Raw genomic sequence first — 27,785 nt, 5'->3', positions numbered from 1 at the left:
AAACCAACACTTTGAAAAAATATCGGAAGATTCCACTCTCGCTGTTAAATAAAAATCCCCAATGATAATCACAGTAGCCTTCTGCCAAGCTCCCATTATTTATTTTTTGATACCCTGTCCTACTATGTGATTTCTCTTCAGTGGCCTGAACATCACTCCCATAAGTGACTTCTTGACTCTATCTTTCCTCATGGCTACCCAAACTGCTTCAATATCTTGGTTTTCTGAACTAAGGTTATCCCTCTCCAGAGTGCTCATATTATCTTTAATTAACAGAGCCACCCCTCCACCTATTCCGAGGTTACAGTCCTTCCTAAATGTCACATACCCTTCAATGTTCAGGTCCCAATCTCTGACATTCCGTGGCCATGTCTCTGGAATGGATATCATTAAAGCAGATTACGTTTTTCATGCCCACTATGACTGATACTAGCTTTTCAGTCCAGATTCTATTCAAATAACTGGATTTGAATTCCCCAGCCATGATGGGATTTGAACTTATTTCTCTGGATCATTCAGCTCGGTGACTAAATTAGTAATCCAGTAACATAATCGCTTTAGATCATATTTTGTTAATTCCTTTTTAATACAGAGAGGAAGAGGCGCAATATTATTACATGGATTTATGATACTATTTGCCAGCCAGCTCAATATCCCCAATTCCATTGCACTTTAATCCTTGAGCAATAACATATCTGATATTTTGCTGCTCAAATTCTAGTGACACATAGATATAGAAATGAAAACTAACATGTAAATCATTCTGTATTTTCTTTGCTGATTCCAAGTCTTCAAAATATTTCCCTCTCTCTAATTTTTCACTTGTCAGTTCTTCTTCTAATTTATCTTGACTTTTTGTTTCCTCTTTCTGAAATATTAATCAAAAGAATTCAAAATTAAATTGATAGGCATTTAACTTTGCAACCACAAAATTAAAAGCTTTACTTCTGAGAATAATATTGCAGTTATTTTAAAGATTACCAAAGCCTCTGTTAGCTGGTTAATCTTCAATTCATTTTCAATTTTAAATTGTTCCAATTCCACTGCAAAGAAAAAAATATGATTTATTTTTAATGATTTAAATAAACTGTTCACTGAAAAATATTAAATTTTCAATTCAAACATCAGAATAGTTTTGTGTTGTCAGCAAACATGGAAATATTACATTTGTTTCCCTGATCGTGGTCATTTATTTATATCGTGAACAGCTGGGGCATGTGCACTGATCCATATTACGAGCCCTTTGCGGGCCAAGGACTGTGCTCCATACATTTTCTCCCTTACACAGCTGAGTATGAACTCCCCAGTAATTGGGGGTGGGGTATAAAATCCCTAACCTGGGTGCAGGTCAGGGAGGGTGCCCCCTCGGGAGAGGAGTTATAGTTTTGTTATTTTGTATGGACCGTATTAAACCTGTTGTTCATTTATACACTACTGTGCATTCCTATTGTCTCTCCTGTTCGGGTTCTGCACAGGCGACGAGGGTGAAGACGAGCTGCCTCAGCCACCGTTCGTTAAATCGCCGACCCAATTCATCCAGATCTTCACTACGAATGGTGAGATGCTGCACATGGGGAAACTTGAACAGTTTGATGCTAGTACCAATGACTGGACCCAGTATGTAGGCCGGGGGGGGTGCAATATTCTTTTCAGTCAAACGCGATTGTTGGGGGTGAACGACAGACTGTCATCCTGCTGACTGCAGTCGGGGGACCCACCCTTGCGCTCATCAAGAGCCTCACGCACATGGACAGGCCGGACTCCAAGTCTTTTCCGCTTTGGTCGCCCTGGTTGAGGCATATCTTAAACGGCAACCCCCGATAATGGTCCGCCGGTTCTGTTTACACACGGCCTCGTAAGCCCAAGGAGAATCAAACGGCAAATTTTTGGCAGGTTTAAGGACGCTTGCCGTCTCATGAGTTCGGGGTCGCACTGTCCGAATCCTTGCGGGACCATTGCGTCTGTGTGCTAAGAGACGCCGATACCCAAAGGAAACTCCTTACAGAGGCCACATAACCCTCCAGCGGAGGTGGACATCGCTATTTCCCAGAAGAGAGAGTGTGAGGTCTAGGAGTTGCAGGGCTTGTTGCTCCTGAAGCCCAGTCGCAAAGCATCCACCGACCGATCAATGTTGTGAGCCAGGGGTTTAGAAAACACCAAAGTATATCATGGAGTTCACCTGCCCTACAACTGTTACAGATTTTGGTTTTGAAGAGCATAAGGGCCTACCTTTCAGGTGTTATTCAACAGAGGCCTGAAGCACTTTAAATCAAAAACAAACTTTATTCTACGAATTCAGTTAACAGTTCTATAAACACACACAGTAAGCATTTTTATCAACTACAAACATAAATACCCCACACAGCTACAGTTCTCTATATATATAACCCTTAATAACTTCCCTTTCAACTGTTTCAATTTGATAACAACATCCAATAAACCACACAAACCCTTTTTACCAAAACAGTAGGTTTGAATTCTTTACAGAAAACAATTATCACTTTTAAATTATCAAGTGATCTGGACACCTTTTAGGATGCAGAGAGAGACAAGGGAAGCTTTCTTTTGTCTGAATCCAGCTTTCAACAGTGTAAAACAAAAGTAAAACTCAGAGCCACAGCCAGCTCCCAGCTCAAACGAAAGTAAAAGCCAACCACAGCCCAACTCTACCCACACAATGACATCATTGAAGCTATGTGATAATACAGAACATTTCTTAAAGGGACACTCCCATGACACCAACCACTCCCGAGCCCAAACGGCACGAGCTTCTGCGAAGCAGGACCAACCGCATATGCAAGGACGTCGTTATGTGCACCCGAGCGCAACTAGGATGATTCCCTTGAAATGGAACATGAAGGTAGTGGCTGCAGGCTAGGTGCCACGAACAGGGCCAGGACGATGAACAAGGCTGCGATGGCGTCATTCCCTGCCGAAGAATTACCGCCCCTCCCAGAAGGCAAACATACTATGTTGAAGACCAGGAGGAGGAGTACCAGCAGTTGCACTGCATTGCAGCCCCCAGGGTTGCACCCATCCGATTGTATTAAAGGTGAATGGTCAACCCATTGAAATAGGACTCGATACCGGAGCAGCAGTCTCGGTGATCAGCCTCCGGACATTTGCCATGAGGTTGTAGGTCAGATAGACTTCATAATATACTTTAGAGTTTCTAAGCCCTGGCCCATAACAAAATAGAACACCTCGGAGAAGAGCTCTGAGGAGAACACCGGCAATGCGTCCCGCACCTTTCACCAATGCAGAGACACACACCAAAGTGGCCGCATTAGTTCACAGACGTTGAGGGCTCTATCTGGTGAGCACCACAGCTTCTGATGCACATCAGGTGGTGGCAGGGACAGTTAAGGGTAACAGCAGTTGGAGATCTATTGGATCCCAGGACTCAGCTGTGACCCAGCCAGATGCTGAGCCTCTGGACCAGGTTCTCCTAGAGCTGATGCAGACGCGAGGTCACTGCCATGACATTCAGAAGAGGGTGTCAGCGACATTCCAGTGATTTCAAGGCTGATTAGAGGAGTCCCAAAGTCATCAGGCGCAGGAGATGGTGCCGGCATTGCGTGGCACCCAGGCCAACACGGGTGGGAGCGACCACAGTGGATACACTGGAGCACAATATCCATGCTTTTGAATGGTGTTGTCCAAGGCATTTCTCGGTCTGTGGCAACCATGGTGCAGACAATGGGGAGCCTCCAGAACTGGCAGTGCCAAATGACTAAAAGGCTTCTGAAGCTCACTCCAGCTGACCCTCCATCCCATGAAGTCAGCCAAGGGGCAGTCTGAGGGAGGAAGGCCTCCCACCAAGGAGACAAAGGTGGTTTCCAATTTTTCTGAAATCCCCCCTCCTGTCACCAGCGCTACTCAATGGCACCGGGCAGAACAGGTTGGCACTGCGATGCCTGTGACACCGGTAAGGCGGCCAGGGTCCTCCGGATCCAGGCTCTCCAGAGGACGTCCGTCAACGGCATGAAAAGCAGTAGCTGCCTCCACCTCTGCTGTGCATCCTGGGGAAACACCTATACGTAGCACTAGACCACAGAGGATCAAGAGTGAGGAGCATTGAGTGGACACGGGTTAGGTCACTATCTGCAGCTAGGGGGAATGCAAATCTGTTCAGCATTAAAAATTTCACACCTGATACATGTGAAGCTTCTGCCACTTTAGTCTTCACAGCAGACCTGCCTGCATCCCCGCCTACTATTCCCCCATGCAACCCCTCCCCAACCCCACAACGCTAGTGATCAAAGATCTAAGGCCCCCGATGCAGACTCCGACATGACGATGGGTGTGAGCACGCTGTCAGCAGAAAGACAGGAGTCAAGACTGAATCAGATCCTGAGGAGCGCCAAAGCTTTTCTCAAAGTGACTGATCATCCTATCCTAACTTGTAGAGGGACCCCGCTGACAGTGCCAACACAGACCCATAACCCTGGAGTGATGTTACATAGACCCCTGGAGCGGCAACAGGGTAGTTGGGAAGGTGAGTTGTGATGGGTGGGGGTGTTGAGCTGATGGATACAACCTCATTTCAGGAGAATCTGGAGGCGATGAGGTACTTCTGGCAAGTTGGGCTATTGCCACCGTTTGTCCTCTATCCTCCAGCTCCTAATCGGGCTCATCCTCCAACCCCACCTGGTCCACCTCTTCTTCCTTAATCAAGGTCATACGTCCCTGCCCCTCCTATTCCATCATGTCACCCCGTTGTTGTGCCAGATTGTGGAGAGCATAGCAGACCACCACAAAGCAGGAGACCCTCTGGGAGCTGTAATGTAGAGCCCTGCCAGAGTGGTCCAGGCATCAGAACAGCATTTTCAGCAGCCCAATGCACAGTTCCATGACCGCATGAGTGACAGTTCAGGAGCATGAAGTGTTCTCACAATGAACAAAGCTAATCCCTACTTTGAAATAGCCTTCAGCTGAGAAGTTAGAGGCTTCTCACACAGTCAAAGAGGGTGAAATTGACTTTCATGAGAGACACTACAGCATGGAAGTTTGGTAGGGCAGAAAGGCTGCTGATGTGGTTGCCCCTGTTATGAATCTCCACAATATTTAAAGATGGCTCGAAGGCCTCACAGACGGAAAGCCACTCACACCCCCACCCCAACCTGGATCCTTCTAACCCACCCGAACACTGAGGCAGCAGGTCCGGTGGCAATGAACTTCATGCCAGACTCACCTCCTCACTTCCCCTTAATTGCCACTGCGCCAGCTTCTCATTTTGGTAGTACGAAAAGATTCCCACGTGACTCCTCAAAGGAGTGTCGGGTGACTCGCAGAAGGCCGCTGCATTCAACTTCAATCTCGCTAATCAGATTGCAATGAATGCAAATTAGGCTTAATGAGGTTGTCACCATTTTTGGTCCGGAACTCGCCATCGGGAGTAGACTTGGTGAATTACAAAATGGTTCGCGTCCAGCGCAAATCTCGATTTTGGCTTCTTCTGCGATTCGCCCGGCGTGGCCAGATCAGAATCTGGCGCATTATATTGAATCTAAGGTGCCGCTGGTATGACGAGGTACTTTTTAAAAAATATATTTTATTCACATTTTTTGGCCAAACAAAACAATACAAAGGTTTTCCTTTTTACAACAGTAAAACAGTAAAATAACAGTGGCCGTTTTTAACAAATAAATAAATAATATATAAACTAAATGGCAACTGCCCTATCAAAAATAACTCTCCAAAATAAATCCAAACAATCCAATATACATAGCCTAATACAAATATTTATACAAAAACACCCCTGAGGACCCACCCGGGAGTTTGGCTTCCTTCCACATAAGCAATATCCTTCGCCGGGCTACTAGGGACGCAAAGGTCAAGACATCAGTCTCTTTCGCCTCCTGCACTCCCGGCTCTTCTGCAACCCCGAATATAGCCAACCCCCAGCTTGGCTCGACCCGGACCCCCACCACCTTCGAAAGCACCTTTGCCACCCCCACCCAGAACCCCTGTAGTGCCAGACATGACCAAAACATGTGTGTGTGGTTTGCTGGGCTTCTCGAGCATCTCCCACACCTATCCTCTACCCCGAAAAATTTACTGAGCGGTGCTCCGGTCATATGCGCCCTGTGTAAAACCTTGAATTGTATCAGGCTTAGCCTGGCGCGCGAGGACGACGAGTTTACCCTACGTAGGGCATCAGCCCACAGCCCCTCCTCAATCTCTTCCCCCAGCTCTTCTTCCCATTTCCCTTTCAGCTCATCCACCATGATCTCCCCCTCGTCCCTCATTTCCCTGTATATATCCGACACCCTACCATCCCCCACCCATGTCCCCGAGATCACTCTATCCTGAACCTCCTGCGTCGGGAGCTGCGGGAATTCCCTCACCTGTTGCCTCGCGAAAGCCCTCCGTTGCATATACCGAAATGCATTCCCTTGGGGCAACCCATATTTTTCCGTCAGCGCTCCCAGACTCGCACACGTCCCGTCTACGAACAGATCTCCCAGTTGCACAACCCCAGCTCTTTGCCACGCTCCAAATCCCCCATCCATTCTCCCCGGGACAAACCTATGGTTATTTCTTATCGGGGACCGCACCGAGGCTCCCGTCCTTCCCCTATGTCGTCTCCACTGCCCCCAAATTTTTAGTGTTGCCACCACCACTGGACTTGTGGTGTATTTCTTCGGGGAGAATAGCAACGGCGCCGGCCCCATTGCTTGTAGGCTGGTTCCCTTGCAGGACGCCATCTCCAATCTCTTCCACGCCGCTCCCTCCCCTTCTCCCATCCACTTACACACCATTGAGATATTGGCGGCCCAGTAGTATTCATTAAGGCTCGGTAGTGCCAGCACCCCCCCTATCCCTGCTACGCTGCAAGAACCCCCTCCTCATTCTCGGGGTCTTCCCGGCCCACACACAACTCATGACACTTTTCTCAATTCTCTTGAAAAAAGCCTTCGTGACCATCACCGGAAGGCTCTGAAACACAAAGAGGAATCTCGGGAGGACTACCATTTTAACCGCCTGCACCCTACCCACCAGTGACAGGGGCACCATGTCCCATCTCTTAAAATCCTCCTCCATCTGTTCCACCAATCTTGTTAGATTAAGCCGGTGTAAGGTTCCCCAACTCCTGGCTATCTGAATCCCTAAGTACCGGAAATCTCTTGTCACCTTCCTCAGCGGTAAGTCATCTATTCCCCTGCTCTGCTCCCCCGGATGCACCACAAACAGCTCACTCTTACCCATATTCAATTTGTACCCCGAAAATTCCCCAAACTCCCTGAGTGTCTGCATTATCTCAGGCATCCCCTCCACTGGGTCCGCAACATACAGCAATAAATCATCTGCATACATGGATACCCGGTGTTCTTCTCCTCCCCTGAGCACTCCCCTCCACTTCCTGGAGCCCCTCAGTGCTATGGCCAGGGGCTCAATCGCCAATGCAAACAGTAACGGAGACAGGGGACACCCCTGCCTCGTCTCTTTATGAAGACGGAAGTAATCAGACCTCTGTCTGTTCGTGACCACGCTCGCCACCGGGGCCCTATACAGCAGCTGTACCCATCCGATATACCCTTCTCCAAAACCAAAACTCCTCAGCACCTCCCACAGATAATCCCACTCCACTCTGTCGAATGCTTTCTCGGCGTCCATCGCCACCACTATCTCCGCCTCCCCCTCTGGTGGGGGCATCATCATTACCCCTAGCAACCTCCGTATGTTTGTGTTCAGCTGTCTCCCCTTAACGAACCCAGTTTGATCCTTGTGGACCACCCCGGGGACACAGTCCTCTATCCTCGTCGCCATCACCTTGGCCAAGAGCTTAGCATCTACATTTAAAAGGGAAATGGGCCTGTAGGACCCACACTGCAGCGGGTCTTTTTCCTTCTTCAAAAGGAGCGATATAGCTGCCCCCTTTCCCTAGCCTCATTAAAGCGGGGACAGTAAGTCCATATACTTCCTATAAAATTCCACCGGGAATCCGTCCAGTCCCGGGGCCTTTCCCGCCTGCATGCTCCCAATCCCTTTTACCACCTCCTCCATCTCAATCTGTGCACTCAGTCCCACCCTCTCCTGCTCCTCCACCTTAGGGAATTCCAGCTGATCCAAGAAACACATCATTCCCTCCTTCCCTTCCGGGGGCTGAGCCTTATGTAACCTCTCATAAAATGCCTTGAACACCCCGTTCACTCTCTCCGCTCCCCGTTCCATCTCTCCCTCCTCATCTCTCACCCCACCTATCTCCCTCGCTGCTCCCCTCTTCCTCAATTGGTGGGCCAGTAGCCGACTCGCCTTCTCTCCATACTCATACTGTACACCCTGTGCCCTCCTCCACTGTGCCTCCGCCTTACCCGTGGTCAGCAGGACAAACTCCACATGTAGCCTTTGTCTTTCCCTGTACAGTCCCTCCTCCGGTGCCTCCGCATATTGCCTGTCCACCCTCCAAAGTTCTTTCAGCAATCGCTCCCTTTCTTTACCCTCTTGTTTCCCTTTATGTGCCCTTATGGATATCAGTTCCCCTCTAACCACCGCCTTCAACGCCTCCCAGACCACTCCCACCTGAACCTCTCCATTGTCATTAAGCTCCAAGTACCTTTCGATGCACCCCCTCACCCTTAAACATATCCTCACATCCGCCAATAAGCCCATATCCATTCTCCAGAGTGGGTGCTGTTCTTTTTCCTCTCCTACCTCCAGGTCTACCCAATGTGGAGCGTGGTCCGAAATAGCTATGGCCGTATATTCTGTCCCTGTCACCTTCGGAATCAGTGCCCTTCCCAAGACAAGAAAGTCTATCCGTGAATATACTTTGTGGACATGGGAGAAAAATGAGAACTCCTTACTCCTAGGCCTACTAAATCTCCAGGGGTCTACCCCTCCCATCTGCTCCATGAAGTCCTTGAGCATCCTTGCCGCTGCCGGCCTCCTCCCGGTCCTGGACCTCGATCGGTCCAGCCCTGGATCAAGCATCGTATTGAAATCTCCCCCCATTACCAACTTTCCCGCCTCTAGGTCCGGGATACGTCCCAACATACGCCTCATAAAATTTGCATCATCCCAGTTCGGGGCATATACGTTCACCAGAACCACCGCATCCCCTTGCAATCTGCCACTCACCATCACATATCTACCCCCACTATCCGCCACTATGGTCTTTGCCTCAAACAGTACCCGTTTCCCCACCAAGATAGCCACCCCCCTGTTCTTCGCATCCAAACCCGAATGAAACACCTGCCTCACCCATCCTTTACATAGTCTGACCTGGTCTATCAGTTTCAGATGCGTCTCCTGCAACATAAACACATCTGCCTTTAATTTCTTTAGGTGTGCGAGTACCCGTGCCCTTTTAATCGGCCCATTCAGCCCTCTCACGTTCCACGTGATCAGCCGGGTTGGGGGGCTCTTTACCCACCCCCCTTGTCGACTAGCCATCCCCTTTTTTAACCCAGCTCCTCACCCGGTTCCCACGTACCCGTGTATCCCCCCCGACGGCGCCCTCACGCCTCGACCACCCCATCCCATAACAGCTCCCCCTTCTCCTTAGCAGCAGCAACCCAGTTAACCCCCCCTCCCCCGCTAGATCCCTTCCTAACGTAGTTGCACCCCCCATGTTGTTCCCAGAAGTCAGCGAACTCTGGCTGACCTCGGCTTCCCCCCTTGTCCTCGGCCCCCACTGTGCGAGGCCCCCTCCTTCCTGCGTCCCTGTTCCCGCCATAATTACCATAGCGCGGGAACAAAGCCCGCGTTTCCCACTCGGCCCCGCCCCTAATGACCGGCACCCACAGTTCCTCATACTCCCCCCCCCCCATCATGGGGAAGAGAGAAAAGTTACAGGATCGCAAGATTAACAAACTGAAAAATCATCCCCCCCCCCCTTTTTCCTCGCCCCACATAATCACCCCCCCACCACTTTGTCCCAAAAGTTCTTTCTCTCGCCAAACTATTCCAGCTTCTCGTCCACAATGAATGTCCATGCCTCTTCTGCCGTCTCAAAGTAGTGGTGCTTCCCTTGGTGTGTGACCCACAATCTCGCCGGTTGTAACATTCCAAACTGGATCTTCTTTTTGTGAAGCACCGCCTTAGCCCGATTAAAACTTGCCCTCCTTCTCGCCACCTCCGCACTCTAATCCTGGTATACGCGGATCACCGCGTTCTCCCACCTGCAGCTCCGAGTTTTCTTCGCCCATCTTAGGACCATCTCTCTGTCATTATAGCGATGAAACCTCACCACTATGGCTCGAGGTATTTCTCCTGCCCTTGGTCTTCGCGCCATAACTCGATAAGCTCCCTCCACCTCCAAAGGGCCCGTCGGGGCCTCCGATCCCATTAGCGAGTGAAGCATCGTGCTCACATATGTCCCAACATCCGCCCCTTCTACGCCTTCGGGAAGACCCAGAACCCTTAAATTCTTCCTCCTCGAATTATTCTCCAGTACTTCCAGCCTTTCCACACACCTTTTGTGCTGCGCCTCGTGCGTCTCTGTCTTCACCACCAGGCCCTGTATTTCATCTTCGTTTTCAGCAGCCTTTGCCTTCACGACCTGAAGCTCCTGCTCTTGAGTCTTCTGCTCCTCCTTTAGCCCTTCAATCGCCTGTAATATCGGGGCCAACAACTCCTTCTTCAATTCCTTTTTCAGCTCTTCCACACAGCGCCGCAGGAACTCTTGTTGGTCTGGGCCACATAACAAACGGCCACCATCCGACGCCATCTTGCTTTGAGCTTGCCTTCCTGGCCGCTGCTCCAGAGGATCCTCCGCAATCCGGCTGCTATCCTCTCCTTTATCCATGCGTGTCCGGGGGGATTCCCTTCTAGTTTACCGCAGTGTTTTTGACCGTTTAAATTGCCGTTGGGGCTCCTATTAAGAGCCCAAAAGTCCGTTCCACCGGGAGCTGCCGAAACGTGCGACTTAGCTGGTCATCCCCGCACCCGGAACCTCCACGAGGTACATTTTAGAGTACAACCGAACGTTGCGCAAAAATCTTATCCTATATTTTCTCTGGTTGATTGAGCAATAGCAGCAGCTACATTAAAAATTTCCTCTTGAAATGTTTGGGGGATGCATCATCCTACTAAGAAAAGTATTTTGCCACCCCTTAAAAGGGAGAAAGTTTAAATAGCTTTGTTGCAGGAAACTAGTTTAGATGACAAGGAACACTTAAAGTTGAGGCGGGGCTGGATGGGGCAGGATTTTTCACTGTTTTTCAACCATTAGTCAGGGTGTAGAAGTATTAGTCAACAAAAATGTGCCTGTCAAAATAGAGAACTGTGTAAAAGAGAAGGGGAGGATATATATGTGATTGTCAAGGGCCTTTTATGAATGCGTATGGTCAGGGCAGCAGTGGGTGTAGTGGGCTGGCCCTGCTGCCTCACGGCGCCGAGGTTCCAGGTTCGATCCCGGCTCTGGATCACTGTCCGTGTGGAGTTTGCACATTCTCCCCGTGTTTACGTGGGTTTCACCCCCACAACTTAAAGATGTGCAGGCTAGGTGGATTGGCCAAGTTAAATTGCCCCTTAATTGGAAAAAATGAATTTGGTACTCTAAATTTTTTTTTATTTTTTAAATGAATGCGTATGGTCCTCCAAATTTCTCCGCTTTTTTGTCACTAAAGTGTGGGTTTATTCAACTTTAATTGCCACTAACGCCTTGATAGACAAACCTGTGACCAGAAATCCCCTTAACCCAACAGGCAAGGTCGCTAGTGTCAGTTTGCGAGGAGGTGGGGTACTTAGTTGCAAGTAGACCTAATCGGAGGGATAACAAATTAATTTTTTTCCCTCATCAACGTCAACTTAGAATTGACAATTTCTTTATGCCAAGAGTATTCCTGCATTTTGTGGCCTCCTGCTCTATGTTTATAGCGATTTCCAATGCTGGTCAAGGAGATTCAACACATCTCTGCTCAGGTATAATTCTTTTACCACATATTTTAAGATGGAATTTGATCTCTTCTACTCAGTCAATTTCCTCTCTGAAGTAAACTCTTCTATTCTGTGAGAAACTTGTAAGGCTTATGTTAGGGGGCTTACAGGGCCAACAAAAGTGTAAAATGCTGGTGCGGCAGTACCGATTGGGCATAAAATTGGCCGAAACAGAGAGGGAGTATAGTAGGAATCCTAACCATTTGTTGTTCAAAGAAATTTGTGTAACTCGTGCCGCACTGGGCTCCTTACTGACTCAGCAGGCTGAGAGCAGTTTAAAGTTTGCAAAGCAGAAGTTATATGAATTTAGAAACTGAACAGATACTTGGCTTCTCTGACAAGGAAGACGGCTGACTCCAGGGCTATTCCCTCTGTGCTAGTTTCCAAGGTTAATAGACTGATCAAAACTGAGGATATCAACAAAGCATTTAATGGTTTTTATTCCAATTTATATAAATCAGTCCAGCCTGGAGAGGCACTGACACTGATGGGAGTGCTTCTTCTCTTCTCTTAAGCTCCCAGCGATCTCCTAGGCTGTTCGTAAATGCTCCTGGGGAAGTGGCTCGTGCTTTGATGGAGTTTCAATCTGGCAAGGCCCCAGGGCCTGATGGTTTTAGATGTGAGTTTTACAAATAATTTAAAGACTTGCTATTAGATCCGCTGATTGACACCTAGTCACTCCTCTCAAGCCAATTTTGCTCCTGAATGCAGGTTTGTAGTTGATGTCTGCAGTGCTAGCGGGGCACCTGAAGGGAGTTCCCCTGTTGATCGAGGACGATCAGACTGAGTTCATAAAGGGTCAGAATTTGTGAAACAATGTTAGGTGACTATTGAATGGCTTTTTTTCGATAATTTTATTGGCATTTTCAGTTTTATATACATTGGATTTCGTGATTATTTTACAGTGCATAAGATTTTCTTGTACCAATTTATAATTTGTCACCGTCTGTCTCTGTGCGCTATCCACCATCTCCCTCCCCCCTTCTAGTTCTCCCTTGATATCCTCCCCACTTTGGCTTTGTCCCTTCCCTCCCTTCTTTCCTGTGCCTTTCCGCCACATCCACCTTGTGGGTGGGAGGGGAAGTGCTATTTCTGAATAGCACTAAAGTCGGTGGAGTTGTGGACAGTGCGGAAGGATGTTACAAGTTACAGAGGGACATAGATGAGCTGCAGAGCTGGGCTGAGAGGTGGCAAATGGAGTTTAATGCAGAAAAGTGTGAGGTGATTCATTTTGGAAGGACTAACAGGAAGACAGAGTACTGGGCTAATGGTAAGATTCTTGGCAGTGTGGATGAGCCGAAAGGTCTCGGTGTCCATGTACATAGATCCCTGAAAGTTGCCACCCAGGTTGAGAGGGTTGTTAAGAAGGCGCATGGTGTGTTAGCTTTTATTGGTAGAGGGATTGCGTTTCGGAGCCATGAGGTCATGTTGCAGCTGTACAAAACTCTGGTGCGGCCGCATTTGGAGTATTGCGTGCAATTCTGGTCGCCGCATTATAGAAAGGATGTGGAAGCATTGGAAAGGGTGCAGAGGAGATTTACCAGAATGTTGCCTGGTATGGAGGGAAGATCTTATGAGGAAAGCTGAGGGACTTGAGGCTGTTTTCATAACAGAGAAGAAGGTTAAGAGGTGACTTAATTGAGGCATACAAGATGATCAAAGGATTGGATAGGGTGGACAGTGAGAGCCTTTTTCCTCGGATGGTGATGTCTAGCATGAGGGGATATAGCTTTAAATTGAGGGGAGATAGATATCGGACAGATGTCAGAGGTAGGTTCTTTACTCAGAGAGTAGTAAGGGCGTGGAATGCCCTGCAACAGTAGTGGACTCGCCAACACTAAGGGCATTGAAATGGTAATTGGATAGACATATGGATGATAAGGGAATAGTGTAGATGGGCTGTAGAGTGGTTTCACAGGTCGGCGCAACATCTAGGGCCGAAAGGCCTGTACTGCGCTGTAATGTTCTATGTTCTACCTGTCTGTATATCATTATCTGCACAGCATGACACCTTCCTGTCTCTATTTTTTAAAGGTGGTGTCTACCTTTAAGTGGGAACCTGTGGTTTCCCCAGATGGGGGCCATTGGGGACATCTTGGTCAGTCCAAAGTGTTGCCTCAATTGGTTCCACGTTTTCAGTGTGGTGACTACCACTGGGCTGGATGTATTTTGTTGGTGGCGGGGGGGGAAGAGTGCTGCCGTGGCTAGGGCCCGGCTGGTCGTTCCCCCTGCAGGAGGCCTCCTCCATCGGTGCCGAGTTGGGTTTGTGTACCCATCCCCTCACTCTCTCCGCCTAGTATTGCAGGTCTGGTAGTGCCAGGCCACCCTCGATTTTGCTCCTTTGCAGTGTTGGTTTGGGGACTCTTGATTTTATCCCCCACACAAACGTCATGATTAAGCTGTCTACGCATTGGAAAGCCTTGGGGATGAAGATCGGTATGGATCCAAACAGGAAGAGGAACCTCGACAACACGTTCATTTTGATTGTCTGCATTCTCCCCGCCAGGGAGAGTGGACGCTTGCCCCACCTTCGCATGTCGTTTTTGACTTCCTCCATCAGGCTTGTCAGGTTCCACTTGTGGATCTGTGACCATTCTCTGGCTATCTGAATCCCCAGGTATCGGAATCTATTTTGGGCTATTTTAAAAGGGAGCACCTCCAGCACTATCCCTCCCCCGTTTGGGTTCACTGGGAATGTCTCGCTCTTGCCCAGGTAGAGCTTGTAACCTGAGAAGATTCCAAACTCTTTCAGGATCTGCATAATTGCTTTCAGTCCTTCCTGTGGCTCTGAGACGTATAGGAGCAAGTCATCCACATTGAGTGAAAATCTGTACTCTCGGTCTCCTCTTTGGATGCCCTTCCAGCTTTTTGCGTCGACCAGAGCTATCGCCAAGGGTTTGATTGCTAGGGCAAACGGAGTGGGGACGGTGAGCATCCCTGCCTTGTGCCTCTGTGCAGCTGGACGTATTCAGAGCTGGTAGTATTGGTTCGAATGCATACCTTGGGGGCGTGGGGGGGTGCCTGCATGGAGATGATGCTCTCCATGATTTCTATCAGATCTATTGGTGCTTCCAGTTCCCCCTGCCTGTCTTCCCCCACAACTGGCATCTCCAATCCGTCGAGGAACTGTTTAATTGCCGCGTCCCCGTCGGGGGGTTCGGAGGTGTACAGCCCTTGGTAGAAGGTCTCAAATGCTCAGTTGACCTCTTTTGGTTCTGTCACCAGTCTGCCTCTGTTGTCCCTTACCTGAACTATCTCCCATGTGGCAGCCTGTTTTCTCAGCTGGTGAGTCAGTAGGCAGCCAGTCTTTTCCCTGTGTTCATAGAAGGTCTCCTGTGTCTGGCGAAGTTGGTGCACTGCTTTTCTGGAGGATAGCAGGTTAGCATCCTACTAGCTTTCTTCCCAGATTCATGCACCGCCCCTTTTACCCTCCTCAACTGTCCCTCTACCTTATCTGAGGACAGGAGCCCAAATTCCATTTGACGTTCCTTCAGGAGCACCTCATCCGGAGACTCCGCATATCTCCTGTCCACCTGTAAGATTTCACCTACCAGCCTGTCCAACTCTGCCCCTTCAGTTTTCTCCCTGTGGGCCCAATTCAAAATAAATTCCCCTCTGATTACCCCTTCAATGCTTCCCAAACTACCCCTGCCACGGTCTCTCCCGTGTCATTGCTCTTTATGTACCCCCGAATGGCCTCCCTTACCGGCTCACAAACCTCATCCTCCGCTAACAGCCCTACATCTAACCTCCACTGTGGACGCTGGGGGCGAGATTCTCGCTGGGGGCAGAGTGTCCACGCCGTTTCCAACGGCGTCGCGTTTCACGACGGCGTGAACGGGCCGCTGGGAGTACTGATTCTGGTCCCTACAGGGGGCCAGTACGGCGCTGAAGCGGTTCACGCTGCTTCAGCCACCCATCCCAGCACGAACTGTGCGCCGCGGGATCCGCGCATGGGCATGTGGCACCTGCGTCAACGAGGACATGCGCAGTGGCGTCGGCGCCAACCCGCGCATGCGCGGTGGCCTCCCGCAATGTGCCGGCCCCGACACAACATGGTGCGGGTGTTCAGGGGCCGGCGCATAAGAAAATAGGCCCAGAGAGCGAGAGGCCGGCCCGCCGATCGGTGGGCCGCGATCGCGGGCCAGGCCCCATCGGAAGCCCCCCCGGAGTCGGAGCCACTCTCCCCCCCCGACCCACAGACCACCCCCCAACCCTGCACGCAGAGTTCCCGCCAGCTGCGACCAGGTGTGGACGGCGCCGGTGGGACTCTACCTTTTTAGAGCGGCTGCTCGGCCCATCCGGACCGGAGAATCGGCTGCCCGGCCGCAAAGAGCGGCCCGCGACCGGCGCCGCGCCAACGGCGCTGATTCTCTGCTGCGCGGACAACATAAACATTGCAATGAAGTTCCTGTGAAAATCCTGACTCGCCATCCTCTGGAGACTGGAGTAGGGCAGATTGCGGGCCTTTATGAAGTGATAAAAGCGGGTGACCCTGGGGGACAGAGATCGTCATGCAGGGCCCGGAGTCGGTCCACTTGTGCGCTGGCACATGTACCTCGGGATAGGGCATCGGGGGGCTCGTTGAGCTTACCGGGGCGATACAAAATCTCGTAATTGTAGGTGGAGAGCTCAATCCTCCACCTCAAGATCTTATCATTATTGATCTTACCCTGCTGTGTGTCGTTAAACATGAAGGCAACCGACCATTGGTCAGTGAGGAGAGTGAATCTCCTGCCGGCCAGGTAACGCCTCCAATGCCTCACAGCTTCAACGATACCTTGGGCCTCCTATTCGACAGAGGAGTGCCGAATTTCGGAGGCATGGAGGGTGCGGGAAAAGAATGTCACAGGCCTGCCTGCCTGGTTGAGAGTGGCCAGAGCGACGTCTGATGCATCGCGCTCGTGTTGTGAGGCGAGCAAGATGGCGGCGCCTACGGGCCGCACGTGTTGGGAGGGGAGCAAGATGTCGGCGCCCATGGACCGCACATGGTCTGAGGCGAGGAAGATGGCGGCACCTGCGGGTCACACATGGGGGGCGCTGGGACAATAGCGCCGATCGAGCGGGCCTGGCACACAGCAGCGAAATGTCCTTTCTTCCCGCAGGCCTTGCAGAGCGCGCTCCGTGCCGGGCAGCGCTGTTGGGGATGTTTTGAGTGTCTGCAGAAGCAGCACTTGGGTCCCCGGGGTTGGTTGGCTGCCGCGCAACGCAGGCCTGGGGTTGACTGGGGGAGGTCGCTGATGGGGCCCACGGTGGGGTGTTCGCTGGCGGGATCCATGATGCCCATGAGGGGTGGACCGTGCGGTCGGGGGCAAATGCCTGTATATTGCGTGAGGCGACTGTAAGCGAGAGCACTAGTTTCTTGGTCGCCGCGAGGTCAAGGGTAGCCCCTTCTAAGAGGCGCTGGCGGATGTAAGCCGACCCTATGCCCGTAACGAACGCGTCTCTATGTACCAGGTCAGAATGTTCAGCGGCCGAAACGGCCTGGCAATCACAGCCTCTCACCAGGACGTGCAGGGCACGCCTGAAATCTTCCACGACTCACCGGGGAGTTGATGCCTCGTGGACAGAAGGTGCCTGGCTTGATTTTGTTAGTCTGCTGAGTGTAGTTCTCCTTCAGTAGCGCCATGGCCTCAGCGTAGGTCGGTGCGTCCCGGATGAGGGGAAAGATATCGGAGCTCAGACGCGTCTAAAGGATCTGGAGCTTCTGTGCCTCTGAGGGTGGGTCTGTCGCAGATCCAATGTATGCTTCAAAGCAAGCTAGCCAATGTGCGAAGGCCAACTTGGCATTGTCTGCTTGAGGGTGCAGCTGCAGGCGATCAGGCTTGATGCGAAGATCCATCATTGTAAAATCTCTGCGTAATAAATTGATGCACTATCAATTACGATGAGACGAGAGTAGAGAGTAATCGAGGCTTTATTACGCAGAGATGTGGAGCCTCCCGCAGCTGCTGCCGAAATGGCTGCAGCTCGGAGAGCCCACACATTTATACTCCGCCTAATGGGCGGAGCCAGCAGACAGGGATCTACCCCCGTACCTGTAGGACAGGGGCCTTACCGTAATACCCTCGTATGCAGTATATACAATACAACAGTGGTGACTATCAATTCGGATAAAGCGCCACCAGATGGGCCAGCAGGTACTCCACCAAGCATTATGTCCGGCCCGACACCTCACCAGTCACGCAGGGGGCGAAGCTGCCAACAGCCGAACCCGGTGACGGCGCGCGCCACGGCATCAGACCTATCAATCCAAGACCCAATCGGCATGACATGCCTTCCAGCCACGGAGGGAACAGGTCGGGGCTGGGGGGGTGGGGGGAATCATTGGACAACGTCCTGTAACTCCCAAATGCCCCTTAATTTAGAAAAAAAATCAGGCACTCTAAAGTTTACCTAAAATTAAAGCACCTACCAAAATGACCAGGGACTGTCGCCCCGACATTCTTACAGTACCTCTACATGGGCAAATAAATCCTCAGTGCAAATTTTTCAAAAACAGCAGTGCTCTGCGCAAATTGCCACAGGACCAGAAGTCACATATGGAATGTTCTGTCAATTTAACACCAACAGAGTCTCGAGGCACAAAACCTACAGTCGTATAATAACTGTCAGCTCGCAGGCAAAACATCACTGTTGCAAATCCCACAGTCCGAACAGCCGCAGAACAGTCTTCCACACACAACTCCGCACTCACGACCAGAATGACGTTCCAAAATGGTGGCGGCAACTTGAGAACGGACACCTCGGTGCACCAATCTGCCAGCATCGCGAAACGCAGACAGAGACCAGACGAATCGCTGCGCGACCATCACCAGAAGTCGCTCAGAAGATCCCGCGTCCGGTACTGCCGGACAAGTCAGACTACAGATCATTCCCAGCAGACACATTTCACAGGCCGGCAGCCACAACAAAAAAATCTCTGTACCGCAGTCCACAAGTAAAAAAGAATTCCGGGGTGGTAGCCCAGCTGAACAAACAGCACGCCGACAGCTCCAATTCATCCTCGTTGGCAATGTGATAAAGCCAGGGAAGTCCAAAGAGCTTCTTAAAAGTCCTTTATTTCAGCATTGGCATCATACATGCCAGGGCCCGGGAACTTTTCACCGGGTCCCCATTTCCTTTATTAGCTGGCTCTACAGCTGTCGGCCTTTTATGCAAGTATTGGCTTAACTCAGTCCAACTGAGCACAGGAAACAATCATCCTAAGCTGGATGGGTCCTGTGCAGGTTACTACAGGTTATTACAGTGATTAAAGACTATGTGGACCTTAACCAAAATGGGGAGATTTCTGCCTCAACATTTTGGGAGGTTCTAAAGGCAATGGTTCGGGGGGAAGAGATGATCTCCTATAAGTCCCATAGAAATAAACTGGAGAGAGTAGAAAGACAAAGTTTGGTGGGTGCTATCATAGAAGTAGATCGGCTGTATTCTGTGTCCTCAACTAAGGAGCCTTTGGCAGAGTGGGAGGAGGAGTTTCAGGGGGGTTTTGATCTTCTGACAACTGGAAGAGGTGGGCAGCTTCGCTGTGCAATGGGGATCCAATGTGAATTTGGGGAAAAGGCCAGTCAATTACCAGCCCATCAGTTGAGACGGCAGATTGTCACTAGGGAAATTGCAGCAGTAAGAGTGACAGGGGAAGGTTTGGTAACAACGCCAGAAAAGGTAAGTAGGGCATTTGAGGGTTTGTACCAGGGATTTCACAAATCAGAGCCCAAGGGGGAGGAAAAAGAGATGGGATGGTTCTTGGATGGGTTGGTGCTTCCAGAGGTTGATATGGGGAGGAGGCAAGGATTGGAGGAGTCACTAGGATTGCAGGAGATAATTGAGGGGGCAGGGTTGATGCAATCGGGGAAAGCACCGGGGCCAGATGGATTAATGGTAGAGTTCTGTGAACAGTTTTTGTCAGAACTAGCGCCCCATCTCCTGGTTATGTACAATGAGTCAATGGTGCAGGGGGAGTTTTGGCCACACTCGCACAGGCCTCTATTTTATTGATTGAGGAAAAGGATAAAGACCCAACAGAGTGTGGAAATTTGGGAGTTTCTCGGGATACAAGCTTCAGATTAATGCCCACGGAAGGAGTGTAAATCTGGGAATTTTGCCGTTCAAACTGGCCAGGAGAAGATTTAGATACTTTGATATAACAAGTTACACATGACTGGGACACATTTCACAATTGGAACTTTTCCAGTTAGGTTGAGGAAGTGAAGGGGGAATCTGCAGAGGTGGAATTCCCTGCCGTTGTCCCGAGCAGAAAAGATACAGACAGTTAAGATGAATGTACTATCAAGATACTTATTCATCTTCCAAACCCTTCCAATATTCCTCCCAAAAGCATTCCTTCGTACGTTGGGCAGATTAATTACAGGGTTTGTGTGGGCAGGTAAAACTCCCAAGAATAGGAAAATATTTTTACAAAGAGGGCAGAATGAGGGGGTTTGGGGGGGGAGGGGGTGGCACTCCCAAACCTATTATACTACTATTGGGCAGCAAATATAAAGAAGTGAGGCGCTGGTGGGGGGGAAGATGAATTAGAATGGGTTCAGGTGGAGAAGGCCTCCTATATGGGATTGGGTTTGAGGGCCTTGGTGGCGGTCCCACGCCAATTCTCTCCGAGCAGATATACTAGAAATCCCGTGGTTGCATTAAAGCTCAGAATATGGAACCAATTGAGGCGGCACTTTGGGCTAAAAGGCATGTCGACAGAAGCCCATTATGTAGGAATCATTAATTTATGTCGGGAAAGATGGATGCAATGTATGATAGGTGGTACAGGGAAGGGGTATAACAGTTGAGGAACTTGTTTATTTAAAGATGGGGCAGCATGGTGGCACAGTAGTTAGCACTGCTGCCTCACAGCGCCAGGGACCCGGGTTCAATTAAGACCTTGTGTGAGTGTGCGGAGTTTGCACTTTCTCCCCTTATCAGCGAGGGATACCACTGGGTGCTCCAGTTTCACCCCACTGTCCAAAAATGTGGGTTTGTATGGGCAGGTAAGACTCCCAAGATTAAGAAAATATTTTTACAAAGAGGGCAGAAAGTGGTGGTGGGGCGGTCTCCTTCTGCATTATAGGGATTTTATGATTTGCGAAACTGGAGGAATTACATGGGAAATTTGAGTTGCCTAGGGTGAGCGAATGTAGATACATTCAAGTCTGGAATTTTGCAAGCAAAGAACTACCCTCAAATCCTCATCTGCTGGAGCAGACACTTGCAGGATAAGTTGTTGACTCGGGACGAGCTGCTGGGGGAGGGGAACATTGGAGATATTTATGGGTGGCTACTGGGAACTGATAAGGCGCCAATGCAAATATAAGGAAGAAGTGGCAGGAGTTGGAATCAAGCTTGGAGGAGAGGTCCGGAGTAAGATCATGTATTTTTAAATTACCTAGCGCTGCAGTCTTCTTTTCCAATTCCAAAGAAGAAACCTGTAAAGCTTCTTGAACCTGCTTGGATCTGTTAAAAAATAATGTTCAGACTCAGAGTACAGCACCTTCTGATGATTTATTTTTCAGGTGACAAATTCCTATTACTATTCAGACAGTTTATTCTGCAGAAACAATATTAAACAAAGCATCAATTGTATGTAAGTAATCAGATTTAGTTGGTCAGACTTAGCGGGATTCTCTGATCCTGAGGCTAAGTTTTGACGCCGTCGGAAACGCCGTCGCGTTTCTCGATGGCATCAACACGGCCCCAGGATCAGCAATTCTGGCCCCTCCAGGGGGCCAGCAGGGCACTGGAGCAGTTCACACCGCTCCAGCTGCTGATCCGGCTGTGGAATGGCGCCGGTGGATGCGCGCATGCGCAGTGGGTCCGGCGCGAACCCGTGCTTGCTCAGTCCCACCGACGCAATTTCCGTGCATGCGTGGTGTCTCCCTTGTCCGCGCTGGCCCCAACCCCCCCCCTCCCCCCCTCACAGACTGCCACCCAACCCTTCAACACCGAGGTCCCGCCGGTTCAGAGCAGGTTAGAACGGCACCGGTGGAACTCGTTTTTTTAAAAAGGCGGCTCAGCCCATCTGGGCCGGAGAATCGCGGGGGGGGGCGGGCCGCGTAGACCGGCCCCCGACCGGCAGCGTGCCGACCACGCCAACCCCAATGGCGCCGATTCTCCACTCTGCGGAGAATCGCGTCCCGGCGTCGGGGCGCGTCCCGGCGATACTCCGACCCGGCGCGGGGTCGGAGAATCCCGCCCAATATACTTAGGAAAAATAGGTTGGCTGCCGATGTCATTCTAAATATTTTGGTCGAATATATGTTTTGTAGCTTTTACTCCTTTGGAATATAATTATTGAAAAAACAAGAAACAATTTTTAGATAATTTGAAGATAATTATTTGTTACCTTTGCTGTTCTGTTTTGAATGATTCTTCCAAATGTTCAACGGTATTCCTAAGCTCAGCAATTGCTGATGTACTGTTCAATGTAACCATATTGAATTCTTCAATTACGGTTTCTTTTTCATTAGTAAGCTGAATGATAACCTTCATCGTATTTTCTAACTCTTCCTGAAGAGACTTTTGAGAAATCTAAATCACAATAACAGAATAAACATGTCAAATTAGTCATGCTTTTTTACTATAAAATTACCATTTAATCAACATCATTCAGCAAATAATACAATGTCATAATTAAGACAAAACAGCATAAATTATTTTGCATTCCATTGCCACATAAATTACTTTCTGCCACGTGATAGTGTAAGTCAATATTTGCCACACATTGCTAATGCTTGTGGTAGTGCACAAGGGAGTTCGAGTTGTTGTGGCAACATTGCATTTTTGTATGCATGTTATAGTCACAAGCATCACATGCCTGAACAGTATCTCAAATGTTCTTACCACCTGCTATGGCATGTGTTAGCAAGATTTGCAGGTTGATGCTCAATCTGTTTGACTGCATTGTGGTTATCAAGTCCTAAGGCGGTACTCAAAGCTAATTCATATAACTGTTTCCTTTTCCAAGTCCATCACAAGACCCAAGCAGAAACAGCTGAAGAAAAGGAAGAATAGTCTGTTGGAAGGTGCATCATCACTTCCTCTTACCCTTGTAAGCATCAGCTCAGAAGCTTGTGCTCATTAGCAACTCAAAGGGAACTTGACAGAGCATAACAAAGCACAAGAAAAGGCAATGGAAATAGCTCTATATCATAGAGCTCTGGCAATGGCAAAAATGAAGACTTCCAAAGTTGAGTCTATAAAAGAAATATGATAGATGCTGTCAATAGACTGGATGCCAGTCAGGGAGCAGGTGTACAATGCTGAGGAGTTTGCCTCCAATAAGAATGGAGCCTCATGCATGACAATAGAATCACTGCAGTCAACAATGCAGCATGTATTCACTTCTATGAGTATTGCACTGTGGGCCAGGATTCTCCGAGCCTCCAAGCCGAAATCACGCTCGCCGCCGGGGCGGAGCTTCAAAAGAAGTTCAGACTGTCCTATTCTGGCTGTAGGTTCCACTATTTCCTTCATTAAGACTTTGGGTGACTGTGCAGAGTTTGCGCTTTCTCATCTTATCGGCGAGGGTTACCTCTGGGTGCTCCAGTTTCACCCCAGTCCAAAAATGTGCAGGGTGTGGTAGTCTGTGTAGCGGTATTACGGTACCTGGTAATGCTGGAACACCATTGGTAGATATTGTATGCTTCCTATCAGTCAAGCTGTATGGTAGCTCCGCCCTGCTAGGCGGGGTATAAGAGCCTGTACCGCCCCAGCAGCCTTCATTCTGTACCTGAGCTGCTGGGGGAAACATCTAGCTTATTAAGCCTTCAGTTGGACTACAACCTCGCTTTAGTGGTCATTGATCGTGCATCAATTTAATAAGCTAGATTTAAAAGATGGAGCTCCGGATCAAGCCAGAGTGTCTGCAACTCAGCCCCCACGCGGCGAACTCAGCGGCAATCTTCAAGCACTGGCTGGCGTATTTTAAAGGATATCTCGGAACGGCCGAAAACACACCCACAGGAGAGCAGAAAATTAAAGTCCTGCACTCGAGGGTGAGCCCAGAAATTTACACCCTCATCGAGGACGCGGAAGACTTCGATGCGGCAATAGAGCTGCTAAAAGGACATTGTAACCGCCCAGTAAACCAGGTCTACGCCCGACATCTGCTAGCAACGAGGCGACAATTCCCTGGGGAAATCGATGGAAGAATTCTACCATGCACTCCTGATGTTGGGAAGAAACTGCAGCTGCCCGCAGGTTTCAGCGAGCGACCACACAGAACTCTTGATCCGGGACGCTTTCATGGCAGGTATGCTGTCCTCCCAGATCCGCCAGCGATTGCTGGAAAGACGCCCTAGGCCTCAAGGAGGCATGGGCCCTTGTCGGCTCCCTGGACGTGGCCTCCAGAAACGCCAGCGCTTACGTTCCCGACCACGCGGCAGCCCCCTGGGCAGCGTGGAACCCCTCCGCAGCCGACCCCGAGACAACCCCCATCCTCCCACAAGCTTGTGCTGCAAGGCGGCCTGGCAACCCCGGGGGACCCCGCTGCTACTTTTGCGGGCAGGCCAAGCACCCCCGCCAGCTCTGCTCGGCCCGCGCATCCACCTGTAAGGGATGCGGTAAAAAGGGCCATTTTGTGCTGGTATGCCAGGCCCATGAGGTTGCCGCGGTCTCCGGCAGCGAATGCGGACCGCCACCACAAACCTCTCCACGGTCCCCATGCGGCCAGCGGGCGCCGCCATCTTCCTACTCCAGGGCCACGTGCGGCCCCCAGGTGCCGCCATCTTGTCCCATGGATGCCACGTTAGATGGATGGGCGCTGCCATTTTGTGCACCCCCAGCCATGTGCGACCAATGGGAGCCAACATCTTGGATGGACCGCCAGGACCCCAGCTCGGCTGACCACACACCGCCCGAAGAGAACACTCAACTGCTGCGATTAGCCTCGGTGACTCTGGATCAGTCCCGGCCTCGAACACTCTCAACTGCTACAACGACTGTACTTATCAATGGGCACGAGACGTCCTGCTTAATCGACTCTGGGAGCACAGCGAGCTTCATACACCCCGACATGGTAAGGCGCTGTTCTCTCCTCGTCCACCCCGTTAATCAAAAAATCTCCCTGGCCTCCAGTTCCCACTCTGTAGAGATAAGGGGGTTTTGTGTAGCAAACCTCACAGTCCAGGGATCACAGTCCAGGGAAGGGAGTTTAAAAATTACCGGCTCTACGTCCTTCCCCACCTCTGCGCGGCCACACTCCGAGGTATAGACATCCAGTGTAACCTCCAAAGTCTAATCTTCAAATTCGGCGGCCCTATACCCCCCTCACTGCCTGCGGCCTCGCGACCGTCAAGGTCGATCCGCCTTCCCTGTTTGCGAACCTCACCCCGGATTGCAAACCCGTCGCCACCAGGAGCAGACGGTACAGGGCCCAGGATCAAATCTTTCTTAGGTCAGAGGTCCAAAGGCTACTGAGGGAAGGAGTCATTGAAGCTAGCCACAGTCCCTGGAGAGCTCAAGTAGTGGTGGTAAAGACCGGGGAGAAGCATAGGATGGTCATCGACTACAGTCAGACCATCAACAGGTTTACGCAGCTGGACGCGTACCCTCTCCCCTGCATATTCGACCTGGTAAACAGGATCGCGCATTACAAGGTCTTTTCCACGGAGGGTCTTAAGTCCGCCTACCACCAGCTCCCCAGCCGCACTAGTGACCGCAAATACACTGCTTTCGAGGCAGATAGGCGGCTCTATCACTTCTTAAGGGTTCCCTTCAGTGTCACCAACGGGGTCTCGGTCTTCCAGCGCAAGATGGGCCGAATGGTTGACCGGTACAGTTTACGGGCAACATTCCCGTATCTCGATAATGTCACCATCTGCGGCCACGACCAGCAGGACCACGACACCAACCTCCGAAAATTCCTCCAGACCGCAAAGATCCTTAACCTTACATACAAGGATAAATGCGTGTTTAGCACTGACCGCCTAGCCATCCTCGGCTACGTAGTGCGAAATGGAGTTATTGGCCCCGGCCCTGAGCGCATGCGCCCCCTTATGGAGTTCCCCCTCCTCCACTGCTCCAAGGCCCTGAAGCGCTGCCTAGGGTTTTCAGTTACTACGTCCAGTGGGTCCCCAACTATGCGGACAAGGCCAGTCCCCTGATCCAATCCACAGCTTTTCCCGTCGATAGAGGCCCGCCAGGCCTTCAGCCGCATCAAAACGGACATTGCAAAGGCCACGATGCACGCCATCGACGAGTCCCTCCACTTCCAGGTCGAGAGCGACGCGTCTGACGTAGCTCTGGCGGCCACCCTCAACCCAGCGGGCAGGCCCGTGGCCTTCTTCTCACGTACCCTCCATCCGCCACTCCTCAGTCGAAAAGGAGGCCTAGGCCATAGTAGAAGCTGTGCGACATTCGAGGCATTACCTGGCCGGCAGGAGATTCACTCTCCTCACTGACCAACGGTCGGTTGCTTTCATGTTCGATAATGCACAGCGGGGCTAGATAAAAAAACGATAAGATCTTGCGGTGGAGGATCGAACTCTCCACCTACAACTACGAGATCTTGTATCGTTCCGGGAACCTAAACGAGCCTCCTGATGCCCTTTCCTGCGGCACATGTGCCACCGCACAAGTGGACCGCCTCCGAGCCCTCCACGAGGAACCCTGCCACCCGGGGGTCACTTGCTTTTTCCATTTTATCAAGATCCGCAACCTGCCCTACTCCATCGAGGAGGTCAGGACAGCCACCAGGGACTGCCAAATCTGCACGGAGTGCAAACCGCACTTCTACCGGCCAGAGAAAGCGCACCTGATAAAGGCTTCCCGTCCCTTTGAACGCCTCATCATGGACTTCAAAGGCCCCCTCCCTCCACCGAACGCAACACGTACTTCCTGAAGGTGATTGACGAGTACTCCCGGTACCCATTCGCCATACCCTGTGACGACATGACCGCAACCACCGTCATCAAGGTCCTCCATAGCATCTTTGCACTGTTCGGGTTCCCCGCTTACATACATAGTGATAGGGGGTCCTCCTTTATGAGCGACGAACTGCATCAATTCCTGCTCAGCAAGGGCATCGCCTTGAGAAGGACGACCAGTTACAACCCCCGGGGTAACAGACAGGTAGAGAGGGAGAACGGAACGGCCTGGATGACCGTCCTACTGGCCCTACTGTGCCGGGGATCACAGATTGTGTCAGTATGAAGGAGTCCACTCTTCCTGGGTATCAGAAGCAGACGTGCGGGATCCTCATCTGATGGGCACAGACCACTCAAATGTTCAGTAGGGGAGCATTTCGGTAACAGTGACCACAATTCAGTAAGTTTTAAAGTACTGGTGGACAAGGATAAGAGTGGTCCTAGGATGAATGTGCTAAATTGGGGGAAGGCTAATTATAACAATATTAGGCAGGAACTGAAGAACATAGATTGGGGGCGGATGTTTGAGGGCAAATCAACATCTGACATGTGGGAGGCTTTCAAGTGTCAGTTGAAAGGAATTCAGGACCGGCATGTTCCTGTGAGGAAGGATAAATACGGCAATTTTCGGGAACCTTGGATAACGAGAGATATTGTAGGCCTCGTCAAAAAGAAAAAGGAGGCATTTGTCAGGGCTAAAAGGCTGGGAACAGACGAAGCCTGCGTGGAATATAAAGAAAGTAGGAAGGAACTTAAGCAAGGAGTCAGGAGGGCTAGAAGGGGTCACGAAAAGTCATTGGCAAATAGGGTTAAGGAAAATCCCAAGACTTTTTACACGTACATAAAAAGCAAGAGGGTAGCCAGGGAAAGGGTTGGCCCACTGAAGGATAGGCAAAGGAATCTATGTGTGGAGCCAGAGGAAATGGGCGAGGTACTAAATGAATACTTTGCATCAGTATTCACCAAAGAGAAGAAATTGGTAGATGTTGAGTCTGGAGAAGGGTGTGTAGATAGCCTGGGTCACATTGA

At 50.5% G+C, this 27,785-nt stretch overlaps 1 protein-coding gene across 1 annotated transcript in view; it reads right to left on the bottom strand.

Annotated features, from left to right (window-relative positions):
• The window catches only part of sycp1 (synaptonemal complex protein 1), a 755,262-nt gene that overhangs the window by 395,865 nt on the left and 331,612 nt on the right, over nt 1-27,785 (bottom strand). Inside the window, exons 13-16 of the mRNA XM_072479793.1 lie at nt 22,235-22,419; nt 21,278-21,345; nt 982-1,043; nt 752-868 (exon numbers count right to left, since the gene is read on the bottom strand). Of these exons, the coding sequence (XP_072335894.1) occupies nt 752-868; nt 982-1,043; nt 21,278-21,345; nt 22,235-22,419 (432 nt within the window). The remainder of the gene's footprint in view (nt 1-751; nt 869-981; nt 1,044-21,277; nt 21,346-22,234; nt 22,420-27,785) is intronic.

The sequence above is a fragment of the Scyliorhinus torazame genome, chromosome 17 (assembly GCF_047496885.1).
Source record: "Scyliorhinus torazame isolate Kashiwa2021f chromosome 17, sScyTor2.1, whole genome shotgun sequence".
NCBI lineage: Eukaryota > Metazoa > Chordata > Chondrichthyes > Carcharhiniformes > Scyliorhinidae > Scyliorhinus > Scyliorhinus torazame.
Note: the sequence above shows the minus strand (reverse complement) of the source record. Positions and strands in the feature narration are given on the sequence as shown.